The 16402-nt window shown below is 40.0% G+C and overlaps 1 protein-coding gene and 1 pseudogene across 2 annotated transcripts in view; one reads left to right on the forward strand and one right to left on the reverse strand.

Moving 5' to 3' along the window:
• TRMT2B (tRNA methyltransferase 2 homolog B) overlaps positions 1-16061 on the reverse strand; it is a 55710-nt gene extending 39649 nt beyond the window's left edge. For both annotated transcript variants that reach the window (XM_036270903.1, XM_036270904.1), the window contains exons 1-5: positions 15830-16061; positions 15080-15134; positions 13551-13685; positions 12720-12819; positions 10751-10821 (exon numbers count right to left, since the gene is read on the reverse strand). In XM_036270903.1, coding sequence (XP_036126796.1) covers positions 10751-10821; positions 12720-12819; positions 13551-13685; positions 15080-15134; positions 15830-16050 — 582 coding nt within the window. In that variant the 5' untranslated portion in view covers positions 16051-16061. The remainder of the gene's footprint in view (positions 1-10750; positions 10822-12719; positions 12820-13550; positions 13686-15079; positions 15135-15829) is intronic.
• LOC118635892 lies at positions 5231-6017 on the forward strand (annotated as a pseudogene).
• Positions 16062-16402: the final 341 nt, after the last annotated feature.

A 16402-nucleotide genomic window follows, 5' to 3' on the forward strand; every position in this document is an offset into this window, starting at 1 on the left:
AGAAGAAAAGGAGCAAGGGATAGAGAATATATTCAAAAAAATAGTGAGAGAAAACTTCCCTAATTTGGTGAAGGAAGAAGGCATTCAAGTTCAAGAAGCACAGAGAGTCCCAAGTAAGAAGAACCCAAACAGGCCCACACCAAGACACATAGTAATTAAAATGCCACAAATTAAAGACAAAGAGAGAATCCTAAAAGCAGCAAGAGATAAGCAACAGGTTACCTACAAAGGGAACCCCATAAGGCTTTCAGCTGACTTCTCACAAGAAACACTACAGGCCAGAAGAGAATGGCATGAAGTAATCAAAGTCATGAAAAACAAGAATCTGAATCCAAGACTACTCTACCCAGCAAGGCTATCATTCAAAATAGAAGATCAAATAAAGAGCTTCCCAGACAAAAAAAAGCTAAGGGAATACATTAGCACCAAACCAGCACTGCAAGAAATGTTAAAAGGACTGCTGTAATTAGCAGTAGAAATGGGAAGAAAAAGGGAACCACACTAAACAAAAATGGCAATAAATAAGTACATATCAATAATCACCTTAAACGTAAATGGATTGAATGCTCCCATAAAGAGACACAGAGTAGCTGATTGGATAAGAAAGCATGACTCATCTATATGTTGTTTACAAGAGACCCACCTCTCAACAAAAGACTCACATAGGTTGAAAGTGAAGGGATGGAAAAAAATTTTCCAAGCAAATGGAAAGCAAAAAAAAGCGGGGGTAGCAATTCTCATATCTGATAAAATAGATTTCAAAATGAAGACCATAACTAGAGACAAAGACGGCCACTACATAATATTGAAAGGATCTATCCAACAGGAAGATATAACCTTGATAAACATATATGCACCCAATATAGGAGCACCAAAATATATTAAAAATCTTCTGGAGGACTTCCAAGGAGAAATCGACAACAATACAATTATAGCAGGGGACTTCAACACCCCATTGACAGCACTGGATAGATCCTCTAGGCAAAAAATTAGCAAGGAAACAGAGACTCTAAATGAAGCACTAGACCAAATGGATTTAATAGATATCTACAGAGAATTACACCCCAAAACTACAGAATACACATTCTTCTCAAGTGCACATGGGACATTTTCAAAGATAGACCACATGATAGGACACAAACTAAATCTCTACAAGTTCAAGAAGATTGAAATCATATCAAGCATCTTCTCAGATCACAATGGCATGAAACTAGAAATCAATTGCACAAAGAACATGCAAAGACATTTCAACACATGGAGACTAAATAGCATGTTATTAAACAATGAATGGGTCACCGAGGAGATCAAGGAAGAAATTAAAAACTTCCTGGAAACCAATGAAAATGAACACACAACAACACAAAATCTATGGGATGCAGCGAAAGCAGTTCTGAGAGGGAAGTTCATAGCACTACAGGCCTACCTCAAAAAACAAGAAAAATTTCTAATTGACTGTCTAACCTCACAACTTAAAGAATTAGAAAGCAAACAAAAAGAAAACCCCAGAGCAAGTAGAAGAAAGGAAATAGTAAAGATCAGAGCAGAAATAAATGACATAGAGACCAAAAAAACAATTCAAAGGATCAATGAAACAAAGAGCTGGTTTTTCGAAAAGATAAACAAGATAGATGGACCCTTAGCTAGACTCACCAAGAAACAAAGAGAGAGAACCCAAATACACAAAATCAGAAATGAAAGAGGAGAAGTAACAACCAACACCACGGAAATACAAAAGATCGTTAACAACTACTATGAACAACTATATGGCAACAAATTCGACAATCTCAGCGAAATGGACAAATTTCTAGAAACACACAGTCTCCCAAAACTATTCCCGGAAGAGATAGAAAACTTGAACAGACCAATAACAACTAAGGAAATTGAAGAGGTAATCAAGACTCTCCCAGCAAACAAAAGCCCAGGCCCAGATGGTTTCACGGGGGAGTTTTACCGAACATTCAAAAAAGAACTAACACCCATTCTCCTCAAACTATTTCAAAAAATTCAAGAAGAAGGAAGACTTCCAAACACGTTCTATGAGGCCAGCATAATTCTAATTCCAAAACCAGAAAAAGACACTACGAAGAAAGAAAACTACAGGCCAATATCCCTGATGAACATAGACGCCAAAATCCTGAACAAAATACTAGCAAATCGGATCCAGAAATACATCAAAAAAATTATTCACCATGACCAAGTGGGATTCATTCCAGGGATGCAAGGCTGGTACAATATTCGCAAATCAATAAACGTGATACACCACATAAACAAAATGAAGAATAAAAACCACATGATCATATCAATAGATGCTGAAAAAGCATTCGACAAAATCCAGCATCCATTTCTGATAAAAACGCTCAGCAATGTAGGAATAGAGGGATCATATCTCAACATAATAAAGGCCATATATGAAAGACCTACAGCCAACATCATACTCAATGGACAGAAACTAAAAACATTTCCATTAAGAACAGGAACAAGACAGGGATGTCCACTTTCGCCACTCTTATTTAACATTGTACTGGAAGTCTTAGCCACAGCAATCAGACATGAAGAAAAAATAAAAGGGATCCAAATTGGAAAGGAGGAAGTGAAACTGTCATTATTTGCAGATGACATGATATTGTACATAGAAAACCCTAAAGACTCCATCAAAAATCTATTAGACTTAATAAATGAGTTTGGCAAAGTAGCAGGATACAAAATTAACGTCAAGAAATCGACGGCATTCTTGTACATCAATGATGAACTCACAGAAAGAGAAACTGAAAAAACAATCCCATTTACCATCGCTCCAAAAAATTACGATACCTAGGAATAAACTTAACCAAAGAAGTAAAAGACCTATTTGCAGAAAACTACAGGTCATTGAAAAAAGAAATAGAGGAAGATATAAAGAAGTGGAAGCACATACCCTGTTCATGGATTGGAAGAATTAACATAATTAAAATGTCCATACTACCCAAAGCAATCTATAGATTCAACGCAATCCCCATCAAAATACCAACGACATATTTCATAGAACTAGAACAAATACTTCAAAAGTTCATATGGAACCAAAAAAGACCCCGAATAGCCACAGCAATCTTGAAAAAGAAGAACAAAGTTGGAGGGATCACAATACCAGATATCAGGTTATACTACAAAGCGACTGTAACCAAAACAGCCTGGTACTGGCACAAGAACAGGCATATAGACCAGTGGAACAGAACTGAAAACCCAGAAATGGACCCAAGGCAATACGCTCAATTAATATTTGACAAAGGTGGCAAGAGCATACAGTGGAGCAAAGATAGCCTCTTCAATAAATGGTGTTGGAAAAATTGGACAGCTACATGCAAAAAATAAAAATAAAGCTAGACCACTAACTTACATCATACACAAAAATAAATTCGAAATGGATAAAAGACTTATATGTAACTTGTGGATACATAAAAATCCTAGAAGAAAATGTAGGCAACAAAATTTTGGACATCATACGGAGCAGAATTTTCACTGATACATCACCTAAGGCAACAGAAATAAAGGAGAAAATGAACACATGGGACTACATCAAACTAAAAAGCTTCTGCACAGCAAAAGAAACAATCATCAAAATGGAAAGGCAACCCACTGTATGGGAGAACATCATTGCCAATGATGTATCAGATAAGGGGTTAATTTCCAGTATATACAGAGTGCTCATACAACTCCACAAAAGGAAGACAAAGAACCCAATTAAAAAATGGGCAGAGGAGCTGAATAGACACCTCTCCAAACAGGACATACAAATGGCCAAGAGACATATGAAGAAATGCTCAACATCACTAATCATCAGAGAGATGCAAATTAAAACAACTATGAGGTATCACCTCACACCTGTCAGAATGGCCGCCATCAACAAATCATCAAACAACAAGTGTTGGCGAGGGTGTGGAGAAAAGGGGACTCTAATACACTGCTGGTGGGAATGCAGACTGGTGCAGCCGCTATGGAAAACAATATGGTGCTACCTCAAAAAATTAAAAATTGAACTTCCATTCGACCCAGTGATCCCACTGCTGGGAATATACCCTAAGAAGCCTGAAACACCAATCAGGAAGAATATATGTACCCCCATGTTCATAGCAGCACTATTTACAATAGCTAAGATCTGGAAACAGCCCAAGTGTCCACCAGTAGACGAATGGATCAAAAAGCTGTGGTACATATACACAATGGAGTACTATGCAGCGGTAAGAAAGAAAGATCTCTTATCCTTTGAGACGACATGGAGGGACCTGGAAAGTATTATCCTAAGTGAAAGAAGCCAAGCAGAAAAAGACAAATACCACATGATCTCACTTATATACGGAATATAATGAACATAACAGTCTGAGGAATACAGTAGACCCAGACACATGGAAGTAGGGCACAGACTGACATCCCTCAGAAGAGGGGATGGGGGGTGGGGGGGTGGGAAGAGATAAACCACAGAACTTATATGCATGTATGCATGACCAATGGACATGGACAACTAAGCCGGGGACAGGGGGGAGGGGGGGTGGGGGGTGCCAATGGGGTAAAAAGGTAAAATATCTGTAACAAAAAAATAAATAAATAAATAAAATTAAAAAAAAACAAAAAAAAAAAAACTAGGTATTTGTATTTCTTTGATAATAGTTAAGACCCCTTCTTAGGTCTTGGTGCTCTGGCTGACAGCTCCCATAAAATTCACATTTTGAGTTAAGCCTCAATTAGATACTCAAACCTCAAATTGGGAAAGACTATGGCTATTCTATCATCTTAATGTAATGGAATGATACTACCAGTAACAGGTAAAGGGAAACAAAGGTATAAACAAACTGAGAATAGCCCAATGCATGCTGTCTATCTATCTGATACTATTATTATTACAATGGGCATCTGGCCTGTATCTGAGTATCTACTGGGTTGGATCTTAGGTCCAGAACAAATTTTGCAGGGAAGAGGAATTTGTCTGGATGAATGTGGAGGGTAGAAATTTGCCCAACAGAAGCTGGAAGGGCTAGAAACTTGGGTAAATACTGCAAAGAGGTATTCATTCACCAAACACTTGATATGTACCAAATATGTGTTTGAATGCATGTTAAAAGCTAAGCTACCAAGTTAAATAATACACAGATGCTGCCAGCAGCTGAGGAGACCCCGAGCAGTGCTGCAAATGCTCTGGCAAAGCTGAGGTCATCATCGGATAAGAAATATTTAAAGTGGATAGAAAACTGGTTCAGCAATGCAGACAATTAAATGCATTGTTGTGGGTGATGGCGCCATTGGTAAAACATGTCTCCTGACATCCTACATAACAAACAAATTTCTATCTATGTACTGACTCTATTTGACAACTATGCAGTCAGTTACGATTGGTGGCAAGCCATATACTCTTGGACTTTCTGACACTGCAGGGCAAAAGAATGACAGATTATGACCATTGAGTTATCCACAAACAGATGTATTTCTAGTCTGCATTTCAGTGGTCTCTCCATCCTCATTTGAAAACATGAAAGAAAACTGGGTGCCAGAGATAACTCACCACTGTCCAAAGATTCCTTTCTTGCTTATTGGGACCCAAACTGATCTCAGAGATAACCCCTCTACTGTTGAAAAATTGCCAAGAACAAACAGAAGCCTATCATTCCAGAGACTACTGAAAAGCTGGCCCATGACCTGAATGCCATCAAGTATGTGGAGTGTTCTGTATTCACAGAGAAAGGCCTAAAGAATGTATCTGATGCTCTGGCTGGTTTTGCTCAGTGGTTAGAGCGTCAGCCCGTGGACCGGAGAGTCCTAGGTTCAGTTCCCGCTAAGGGCACATACCTCAGTTGCGGTTTGTCCCCAGCCCCGGGTGGGGTCATGTGGGTGGCAACCACTCGATGTGTCTCTCTCACATCGATGTTTCTCTCTCTCTCTTCCTCCCTCTCTCCCTCAAAAAAAGAGAAAAGAATGTATCTGATGAAGTAATATTGGCTGCCCTGGATCCTCCAGAACCGAAAAAGAACTGCAGGTGTGTGCTGCTATGAACATCTCTCCAGAGCCCTTTCTGCACAGCTGGTATTGGCATCATGCCAAAAGTAATGTTGAAATCAAACTCAAGATTAAAAATTAAATTTTTTTTTGCAATAATGATAAATGCCCTGCACCTACCATACTCACTTGTGTGAAACAAGGCCCATAGGTATGGTCTCTTTCCCTCTCTCAATACTAGTTAATTTTGAGTAAATGTGTATTGTCAGAAACATGTATTATTGTTTCAAAAAAAACTTTTTTTTTTGTTTAAAAGCAAGGCATGCTTGTGACGACTCTGTAACAGACTAATTTGGGTTGTTGAAGTTGCTCCTGAGTTCCACTCTAATTTTTTTTTTTTTTTTTATCCTCACCTGAGAATATTTTTCCATTTTTTGTACAGATAGAGTGGGAGGGAGAGGAAGGGAGAGAGAGAGAGAAACATCGACGTGAAGGGACACATCGAGTGGCTGCCACCTGCACGACCCAATCAGGGCCGGGGACAAACTGCAACCGAAGTACGTGCCCTTAGTGGGAACCGAACCCGGGTCTCTCCGGACCGCAGGCCCACGCTCTAACCGCTGAGCCAAACCGGCCAGGGCCTGAGTTCCACTCTAGAGAGCAATCTGGAATATCTAGGATTTTTTTTTATTTTGAGGGGAAGAGAATGGGGGGTATTTTTATTTAGTCATTAAAAAAATTCATTAACCATTGGACAGCCTTTTAGGTCAGGAGGATGGAGTGATTCCACATTGCACATCCTAGATCTAATATAAAAAACATGTTCCCCACCTGGTGCTCTTAGGAAGCAGTATAGTAAATGCCTCATTTAATAACATACTCCTTTTTGAAAGTTGCCTTTTCCCTCCACCCTTGAGTAGGTTCAGTATTTAGTGAAAGTGGGTGGAATCTGTCTTGCCCCTCCTCTTTTCTAGGATGCACTATGTATGTGACTGACTTTCAAGGAAATTTGTTAGTCATTTGCTGGGGTTTTTTTTTTTTTTTTTTTTGAAGTTAATGTCTAACTTCTTTCATTGATAAATGAAAGCAAAGTATTGCACCTTTTGAAATATACCCAATGGAATAAGTATATAACTAAAAAAAAATGTTTTTCCTTGTCAATCATTCTCTTATATGCTTAGCATAGATGTGCAGCTAAATAGCGTATGATATGGTGTTCCTAGAACACAACTGAAGACCTGATATATATGAGGTGTGGTGCTAGAAGACACATGTATGTGGAATGATTCACATTCTTTTCAAGTTATGAGGACAGAGAACCGCTTCATTAAGAAGTTGGGATGGGGTGACGGTGGGGAGAACATTTAACAACATGGGGACCAATCAAGGGAATCCCCTTATTTCTGTTTTGCATGAGGAACACTAGAGCAGCCAATTAAGGTTCTTTAGTTAAATAAAAATCATAGAGAGAGTCTTATGAAGACTCTTCATAAAGGTTAATAGGGATTTTTATCAGCTTATTTTGGTTGCAGTTTCCAATTTTTAAAAATGTTTCAGTAATCTTCTCCACCTTCCCCAAATCCTAATTCTTGTAGATTCATTAGTGTTGAACCAATGCATTCTCATGTCTCAATTCTTTGTATATGCATCTTTTTCAGATGTAGTAAACAAACAAAAATCCTTTAAAAATAATAATACATAGCTGCTACCTCCACATCCAGTGTGGGAAGCACCAAAGTACAAGAATGCAATATGGTGTAACAAGTGCTACAAGAAGAGATATACAATGAGATACAGGAGTGCAGAAGGGGGGACTCCTTAATCAGACTGAGGAGTCAGATGAGATGTTCTACAGGATCTGATGCTTTAAAATGAACTTTAGAGCAGGAGTAGAATCCCGGCAACAAAAACTGAGGGCATTCTGAAAGAGGACAGCCTCAGGCAGGAGTAAGGCTGGCAGGCTAACTCTAGTTCAATACAAATGGAAAGAGGAAAACATGTGAAGATGTGGCAGAAGATGAGGCCAGGGACTTTATCACGAAGTTCTTTAAGGGAAAAGGTAAGGAATTTAATGTTTATTTTAAAAACCATTAAGCAACTGCTACAGAATTTTAAGGAGAATTATATGATTCATTTGCATTTTAAAGATGGCTCTGGCTGCAGTGTGGAGAATACACTGAGGCAGGGGGCTAGAATCGGTGAAGCCAGTTTGGAGGCGAGAGAGGATGGTAGTGGTGGTGGTGATCATGGTAGTGGAAATAGAGAGAAGAAGGTGGAATCAAGATATTTTTCAAAGAAAAACTCACAGGACTTGGAGACTGATTAAATGTGGCTGAGGAGGAAGGGAGAATTAAAACAGAGGAGCCTAGGATGACACATGCTTCTAGTACAGGGTGCTACCATTTAATAAGGTGACAACAAAAGAAGCACATCTGGAAAGGAAAGAAGATAACTTTAGTTTAAAGGCAGTGGTTCTCAAATGTAGGTGAGCGTGCTCCCCAAAGACATCTGGAGATATTTTTGGTTGTCAAAACTAATGGCAATGTAGTACATAGAGGTCAGGGATGCTACTAACATTTTACAATGCACCTAACAGCCCCACACAACAGACAATTATCTAGCCCAAAATGCCAATACTGTGGAGGGTGAGAAACCTTCGTCTAAAGCAATGCTGATTTGAAGAACTCTGCAGGACAGCTAGGTGAGGATCTTCAGTAGCCTTCGGAAATGCAGTTCAAGAGGGAGCCAGAATGCAAATACAGTTGACCCTTAAACAGACAATTAAACTGCGTGGGTCCACTTATATTCAGGTTTTTATAACAAATATATTGGAAAATTTGGGGACATCTGTAACATCTGTAAGGTTTCTAGTCAACAGCAGGCTATTAGTAGTTAACTTTGGGGGAGTCAAAACATATATGTAGATTTTCAACTGTGCAGTTAATTGGTGCCCCTAAGCCCCACATTGTTCAAGGGTCAACTATATATGTTTAAGAGTTGTCAATTTAGCCCTGGCCGGTTTTGCTCAGCGGTTAGAGCACCAGCCTGCGGTTCAGAGAGACCCTGGTTCGGTTCCCGCTAAGGGCACGTATCTCGGTTGCGGTTTGTCCCCGGCCCTGGTTGGGTCATGTGGGTGGCAGCCACTCGATGTGTCCCTTTCATGTTGATGTTTCTCTCTCTCTCTCCCCCTCCCACTCTATCTGAACAAAAAAATGGAAAAATGTCTTTGGGTGAGGATACAAAAAAAAAGAGTTGTCAATTTATAGGTGGTCATTCCAGTCATCAGCTATACATGGGTACAATCACCCATGAATATATTTAAAAAGAAGGCCAAGGGCAGAACCCTGGGGGACACCAACACTTATAGTAGGAAAGGAGAAGAGGAAAAGATCCCATGAGAAAAACTAAAAAGTAGCCAGTGAGATAGGAAGAAAACCATCAGAAAATGGTATCACAGAAACCAAACAAAAACAGTGTTTCAAGGAGGAAAATGAGAATAAATAGCGCCCATGGCAGAGAAAAGTCGAGCAAGTTAGGAGCAGAAAGTTTCCACTGGATTTGGCAAAATGATGACTTTGGCAAGATGAAGTTCCATGGAGTGTTGGGGGCAGAAGGAAGAAATATCAGATTTTTTAAAAAGATTGAAGACATTTAACATGTTTATGAACTAAAAAAAAGAGAAGACAGATATGGGGGGAAGGAGGTAAAGAAACAGGAGAAAGAGGGTATATAATGAAGGAGCAAGATCCTGAGGAGGGAGGAGATGATTTCAAGATGGTGTTTCAAGGAAGGAGAGCACTGGCCAGGGAGAGGACCGATGGCCTTTCACTGAGAAGAGGGGAGGAGGGATAAAATTTTAGCAAAGTTGGTGGATGGTAGGAGAAGCAGCAAAAGGATTTTTCATTTGATGGCCTTAATTTTTCAGTGAAGAACCAGAAATGGTCATCTGCCAAGAGCAAGGGTAAAGGCAATGAGGTAGGAAATTTGAGGAGAGGTAAGAGTTTAGAAGAGTCACTGGAGAGAATGGGAGAATCAGCTGACAAAGATCATGTAGGAGGATTTCTGAAGAAAGATCCTACAAAGGGAGCTGTGTCCTAGCAGGAAAATCTTGGAGATCATGTGGTGTCCTATCAGAAGGCACCACCCAATTGTCAAAAACCTGAATCATTAGGAGGGTGGGTGCAGGTAAGAATTAACAGATAATAAGAATATTTAGCTGGGAGTTCTGTTCAGTCATCACGAGTAAGGCTTTTGCCTGTTTAAGTTCCATGAGGGCAGGCATCATGTCTATTTGAGTCATCATTGGATCCCTAGCACTGAGCACAGTGCCCTACACATAGTAGGCACTTAATAAATAGTGGGCACATAAAACAAAAGGACATAAAAATGTCTCAGAGGCCAGCCTCCTGATGTAGATGCTTTACCATCAATCCAACATGTCTCATGATAATTCTCAATTCTGTTCTGCCGAAAATACTAGCCTTCCAAATATTTCAGACACCTGTCACTTGCTATACTGCCCTCAGCAGTACCTCTCTTTCCTAATACTTCCCTCCCATTAAAATTCCTTGGATGTCTGACATTTGCAGTAATGGATGCAGTTTTCTCTCCTCCTCTCCACCCTCCCTGAAATGAAACACTAGAAATGTTCTCTCCACGTTAAGAGATATAATTTCAGAACACAGCCCCACCTCTCCTGAAGCAGCTCTATTATTAAAATGTCAGGGCTGCTGCTGTTCCAGACTACAATGCCCCGGGTCATCTTCAACCAGCCCTTGTTCCTTATTACCTGGGCCACTTGACTGTGTTTCTCAGGGATGTTTTTCAGATGATTAGACCGTATACAGACGATGTTTCTGTCTATGGAAAGAAAAATAATTTGATTTATACATTTTTAATCTAAAAGATTAGAAGAAAATGTCTGGCAACTTAAATTCCCTCCTTCAAAGAGGTGTATGCAGATACGGAGAAGCAAAGTATCTACTTCAACCCCAAAGCCATTTTTTTTTTTTTTTATCCTCACCCAAGGACATTTTTCCCTTTTTTATACAGATAGAGTGGGAGGGAGAGAGAGGAAGGGAGAGAGAGAGAGAAACATCGACGTGAAGGGACACATCGAGTGGCTGCCACCCACATGACCAACCAGGGCCGGGGACAAACTGCAACCAAGGTACGTGCCCTTAGCGGGAACCGAACCCGGGTCTCTCCGGACCGCAGGCCGACGCTCTAACCGCTGAGCCAAACTGGCCAGGGCCCAAAGCCATTTTTTCAGAGAAAACCTATTTCCTAGTCTAGCCATTAAGAAGCCTATTGTTTTTTAAATATGTTTTTATTGATTTTTTTTTTCAAGAGCGATAGAAACATTGATGTGAGAGAGAAACATAAATCGGCTGCCTCCCGCACATTCTTGACTGGGGATCGAGCCAGCAACCCAGGCATATGCCCTGACCGGGAATCAAACCAGGACCTCTCAGTCGACAGAACGATGCTCAGTCCCCTGAGCCACATCAGCCAGGCAAGAAGCCCATTCTTTCTTTTTTTTTTTTTTTTGGTACGTGCCCCTAGCAGGAACCGAACCCGGGACTCTCTGGTCTGCAGGCCAATGCTCCAACCGCCGAGCCAAACCTGCCAGGGCAAGAAGCCCATTCTTAATGAGCTAATACAAAATATTTTATCTCATGCCACAGATAAGCAATATGACAACATCTACTTTCTGTTTAGATTTTAAAAAGGAAATAAAATGTAATGGGATTTGTTTTTCTGTTACTGAATAATAGAATGGTAACATCATATACTCATTTAATTCTGCACACAGGGGGGAAATAGCCAAGTGTCTGCCCTAATGAACTGTACCTTAAGGCACATGGATATTAAACAGTGAGACTAGCCCTGGCCGGTTTGGCTCAGCGGTTAGAACTGCAGCCTGTGGTCCTGAGAGACCCGGGTTCGGTTCCCGCTAAGGGCACATACCTCGGTTGCAGTTTGTCCCCGGCCCTGGTTGGTCGTGAGGGTGGCAGCCACTCGAAGTGTCCCTTCACGTCGATGTTTCTCTCTCTCTCTCTGTTCCTCTCTCTCCTTCCTACTCTACCTGCACAAAAAATGGAAAAATGTCCTCAGGTGAGGATTAAAACAAAACAAAAAAAAAACAGTGAGACTAATATAAAATGATGGTATTTTCAGTGAATCTATTAAAATGGGCAAATCAAAAGTTCAGGAATGGAATCTGGGGATGGATACTGGAATTAAGTCTTAGAAATATGCCATTATAATTTCCCTCACCAACATTTCCCCTATTGATTCTTTTAAGGCAAATTTATCAAAGAAAGCTCTAGTTTTCAGGGATATGGGGATGTGAAACAGAAAAGGCAACTCTAATAAGGAGGAGACTGCTCCCAGTACAGAAAGTAGCATACAATGATGACAATGACGATGATGATGACGACAATGATGAGGAGAGAGCAGCAGCAGCAGCAGCAATATTAACATTTACCAAGCACTTACTAGGTTTCAAGCATACAGTTTTTAGAGGGAGAAAGGATGAGGATTGTGATTCCTATCACTATGTTATAATAACTAGTCAAAAATGTATCCACAATTAACCTTGTGATCAAGTTCAGCATCGAAGACTTTCAATTCAACCTAATCCTTTAAGGCCACCATGTTTCCAACTCCTCTCCACTCCCACTGACACTGTTCTCTGCACCATTCCCCTCCTCTCCTTGGTTTGTTATTTCTACTAATCATGGCCATCAACTGACCTCTCCAAGTTCCCAGGTAGTATCCCACGGTCTTTGGATTGCCATCTGGACCTCGGTTCACAGAGAAAGTGGACTTATTTCGGTAGCCATCGATGACAGGCTGAAGGAGGCAGAAGGAAAGGAAAGGGAAAATGGCAAATGAAATCAAGGAGGACAACAATATAGGGAATGAATGAATGTTCTCTGGATAAGGACAAATAAGTGATGCTTGCTTGGAAACTACAACACAGATAAAAGTTCATGACTGAGATCAAGACACTCCATGGACACTTCATAGTAGAAAGGAGTTCCAATCTGGCCTTAAAGCAGAACTCAGCAAACTTTTTTAGTATAGAGACAGATAGCAAATATTTTTAGGCTTCGCAGGCCATATGGTTCCGATCACAACTACTTAACTCTGCTGTTGTAGTGTGAAAGCAGCCATATAGACAATCCATAGACAAGGAGCTCAGCTGTTCCAATAAAACTTTATTTACAAAATCAAGCAGCAAAATAGACATGGCCTAAGGGCCATAGTTTGCCAACCTCTGCCATAAATTAAATTTTGCCTCTCTGAGGCCTCTTTAGGTTTCCCAAGTCAGAATTTTTCCAAGGAGGTAGTAGGGTAGTAGTTGAGAAAGTGGATTTTGCAGTAAATAGGCCTGAGTGTGAATCTCAGTTCTGGCACATTCTAGATGTATACCCTTGGGCGAATTATTTAATCTCGCTGAGCCTCAATGTCTTCATCTGTAAAATGAAAAGTATCTATGCCCCGCCAAGTGACTGTAAACAGTAAACAAGTTAATAATGCATACTAATCACCCAACAACTGACCAGGATGTGAGGGCTTACAGAGGGTATAATAGGATGGAGAAGACAATGGAACCCCTCCAATTTGGCTGCTGCTGCTGTCACTTTGACTCCATGGAACGTTTGGAGGTAAGACTCTAGTCTTCGTAAAATTTTCTTCTGAGCTTTGAATTTCACCTGCAAAAAAATATAAGCAATAAAACAAGACTTTTGCAATATCGCCTCAAAGGATGGAAAACAAATAGGATACGAGAAGGTTATCCCACAGATACTTGGGTCATGGTCTCAGCAGATAAGGAATCCAGAATGATGGAAAAGTAATAGACCTAAAAAGGTACTGGGGAAAGGTCAAGAATGAGCTCTTGTGTAAGCTTATCATTTTATCTGAACTTTCAGACTGAACACTCAAGTTATATATGTGAGTGCTGTTAAGTAAAACTTGCTGTGGTAACAGAAATGTTCTATTTTGGTATCATGGTCTATGTAATATGGTAGCCACCAGCCACATGTGACCACTGAGCACTTGAAATGTGACTCGTGTGACTGAAGAATTAAATTTTTAATCTTATTTAATTTTAATTAATTTAAGACAGTCAGTTCTGCTCTAACATAAAATAAGTGTTCTTATACCACACTACGCAAAAGAAATCATAGAGCTCATGGGAAAAATAGGGTTGGGCACACATATTCCAAAACTTTATCAGTAATAGATACAGAAAAGATAGGAACCTAACAAAAAGAGTAATGTAGTTTTACATGTGAGATGGTTATAAAATGGATAAATACTACAATAAAAATGGCACTTTGCCCTAACAAATACCTGAAGTTTGCTTGTGGAAGTAGCTCTCCAGTTGTAAGTTATCATGAGGTGGTAAAAGGAGGGCCATGTGCTATTTTTCTAATAGCAGATGTGAACGGGTGTGGCTCATAACACACTCAGCGAACTGAGAGAGCTGCAGATGTCTGAGATGTATGCGTACGTTCATTTTATGAATGGATTCTCATGCAGCTCAGTTCAGCTGGGTGTAGTTTCCTTCTTTCTTTCTTTTTTTTAAATTTATTTTATTGGTGAAAATATTACAGATGTCCCCCATTTTCTCTCCTTTTGTGCCCCTCCACTGGGCTCCTGCCCCACCCCACACCTTCACTGGACTATTGTCTGTGTCTAAGATCTATGCATATAAGCATATAAATTCTTTGGTTTCCTTCTTTGCAAACGTGAAATTTGTATTATGTACAAATTATTTCCTAATATATCAATCCATTGGAACAAATTTCCATTTTCAAAACAAGCATTATAGCAGAACTGACTGTATTTAAATTTAAATAGCTACATGTAGCTAAAGCTGTAAGAATAACAAAAAATAAGTGAGGCAGGAAAAAGCATTTATATATGGCTCTAGAGTTTAGAAGACATAACTGGCCTAAAGTGAATTTTCAGAGTTTTTAGTATACTGAATTTAAGGACTCCTTGGGAGTGTCTGGGTAGAGCTATCCAGTCAAGATTCTTACAAGTCTAACACCATTCACCTGATGGAACAGAGGAGTGAAGACTTAAGCTGGGTACTAACCTTGAGCTGTTCTTCATAGCTCAGCCTCCAGAGTGGTGTCACAACATCGGCCAGCCTCAAATAAAATAATTCAGGCATTTAGTTCATTATATAAATATGTACTAAGTACCTATACTATGCATAAGTACTTCCTGCCACTATTTTCTCTGGCATTTTTTGTATTATTCAGAAGACATAATTCTCATGCCCCTGGGGAGATAGAGTTTGGGAGAAGAGCCCATTTTGGTCCTATCTACTTGACAAAGCAGAACAGATGGGCAAACCTAATATAAGAAAAATACAGATTTATCAGGAGGTAATTAGTCATGTTACAAAAGGCTTCACTATTGGGTTCCTTTATACAGTCCACCTCCCTAATGCTTTAAATATATAATTTGATCTAGAAAATACATTTGTTGCATAAAATAAGGTATATCTGTGTTTGCATGGCTGCAATGGGACTATTCATTTCTAGTCCATCTAATCTCTCTCTGGGTCTCTGGTTTTTAGTACACCTGCCCTGGACCTTTTGAGAGATAAGGTCCCAGTTTAATGTCTCCTTTCTGCGAAAGGCAAGGAGAATACTTTCTGCAATACCAAAGCATTTCCCACAATAGTCCTCAGATGTCTTCAAGTTTGCCCTGGGTATCCTATCTGAGGTGCCCCTTTGAATCCTTGCCATGCCACATTAGTTACATCAGGAAAACAGAATTTCAGTAGGCCCAGAGAATCAGATTTATTAAGGGGAAAAAACATAAGCCTGAGTCTTACTTTTCTTGCCAGGAACCATCTAATGGTCCAAGACAGCTTGGTTTCTTGTGACTTTTCTGTCTTCTTGGACACTTCTTGGCAGTCACGTGAGTGAAGGTTCCCTTACATGCTGAGTCCAAGAAAAGCTGTGACCAACCTGGAGGTTTTCTGGAACACCAGGGGAGCAGTCCTGGTTTGGAGAAGAGACCCACTCTGGAAAGGAAGCATCTCAGGTTGTGCATTGGGACTTTCTATTAATACCTGCCAACCACAGAAACACCAAGATTCACTTGCATGAAAGGTGGCCAAACAGAAGCTTGGAAATAGAGACATAACTCCCAAACCATTTCGTTCATTTGCAAACACTTTCATTCATTTACAAACACTTATGGAAGCTCAGCACCTAGCACAGTGCCTGGCACACAGTCAACACTCAGTAAAAGCAGGCCTGCTGAGCAGAACTGAACTACTGAAGGCTAGGCACTGGTTTGGGCTCCCAAAATAAAAAGATAAGGAAAATGTAGTCTTTGTCCTCCAGGAAAGAGTTCAAGTCTTTGGATACACTTCTATGGTCAGTCTCTCTCCATATTCTAC

Source organism: Molossus molossus, unplaced genomic scaffold, assembly GCF_014108415.1.
Source record: "Molossus molossus isolate mMolMol1 unplaced genomic scaffold, mMolMol1.p scaffold_m16_p_2, whole genome shotgun sequence".
In the NCBI taxonomy this organism is placed as follows: domain Eukaryota; kingdom Metazoa; phylum Chordata; class Mammalia; order Chiroptera; family Molossidae; genus Molossus; species Molossus molossus.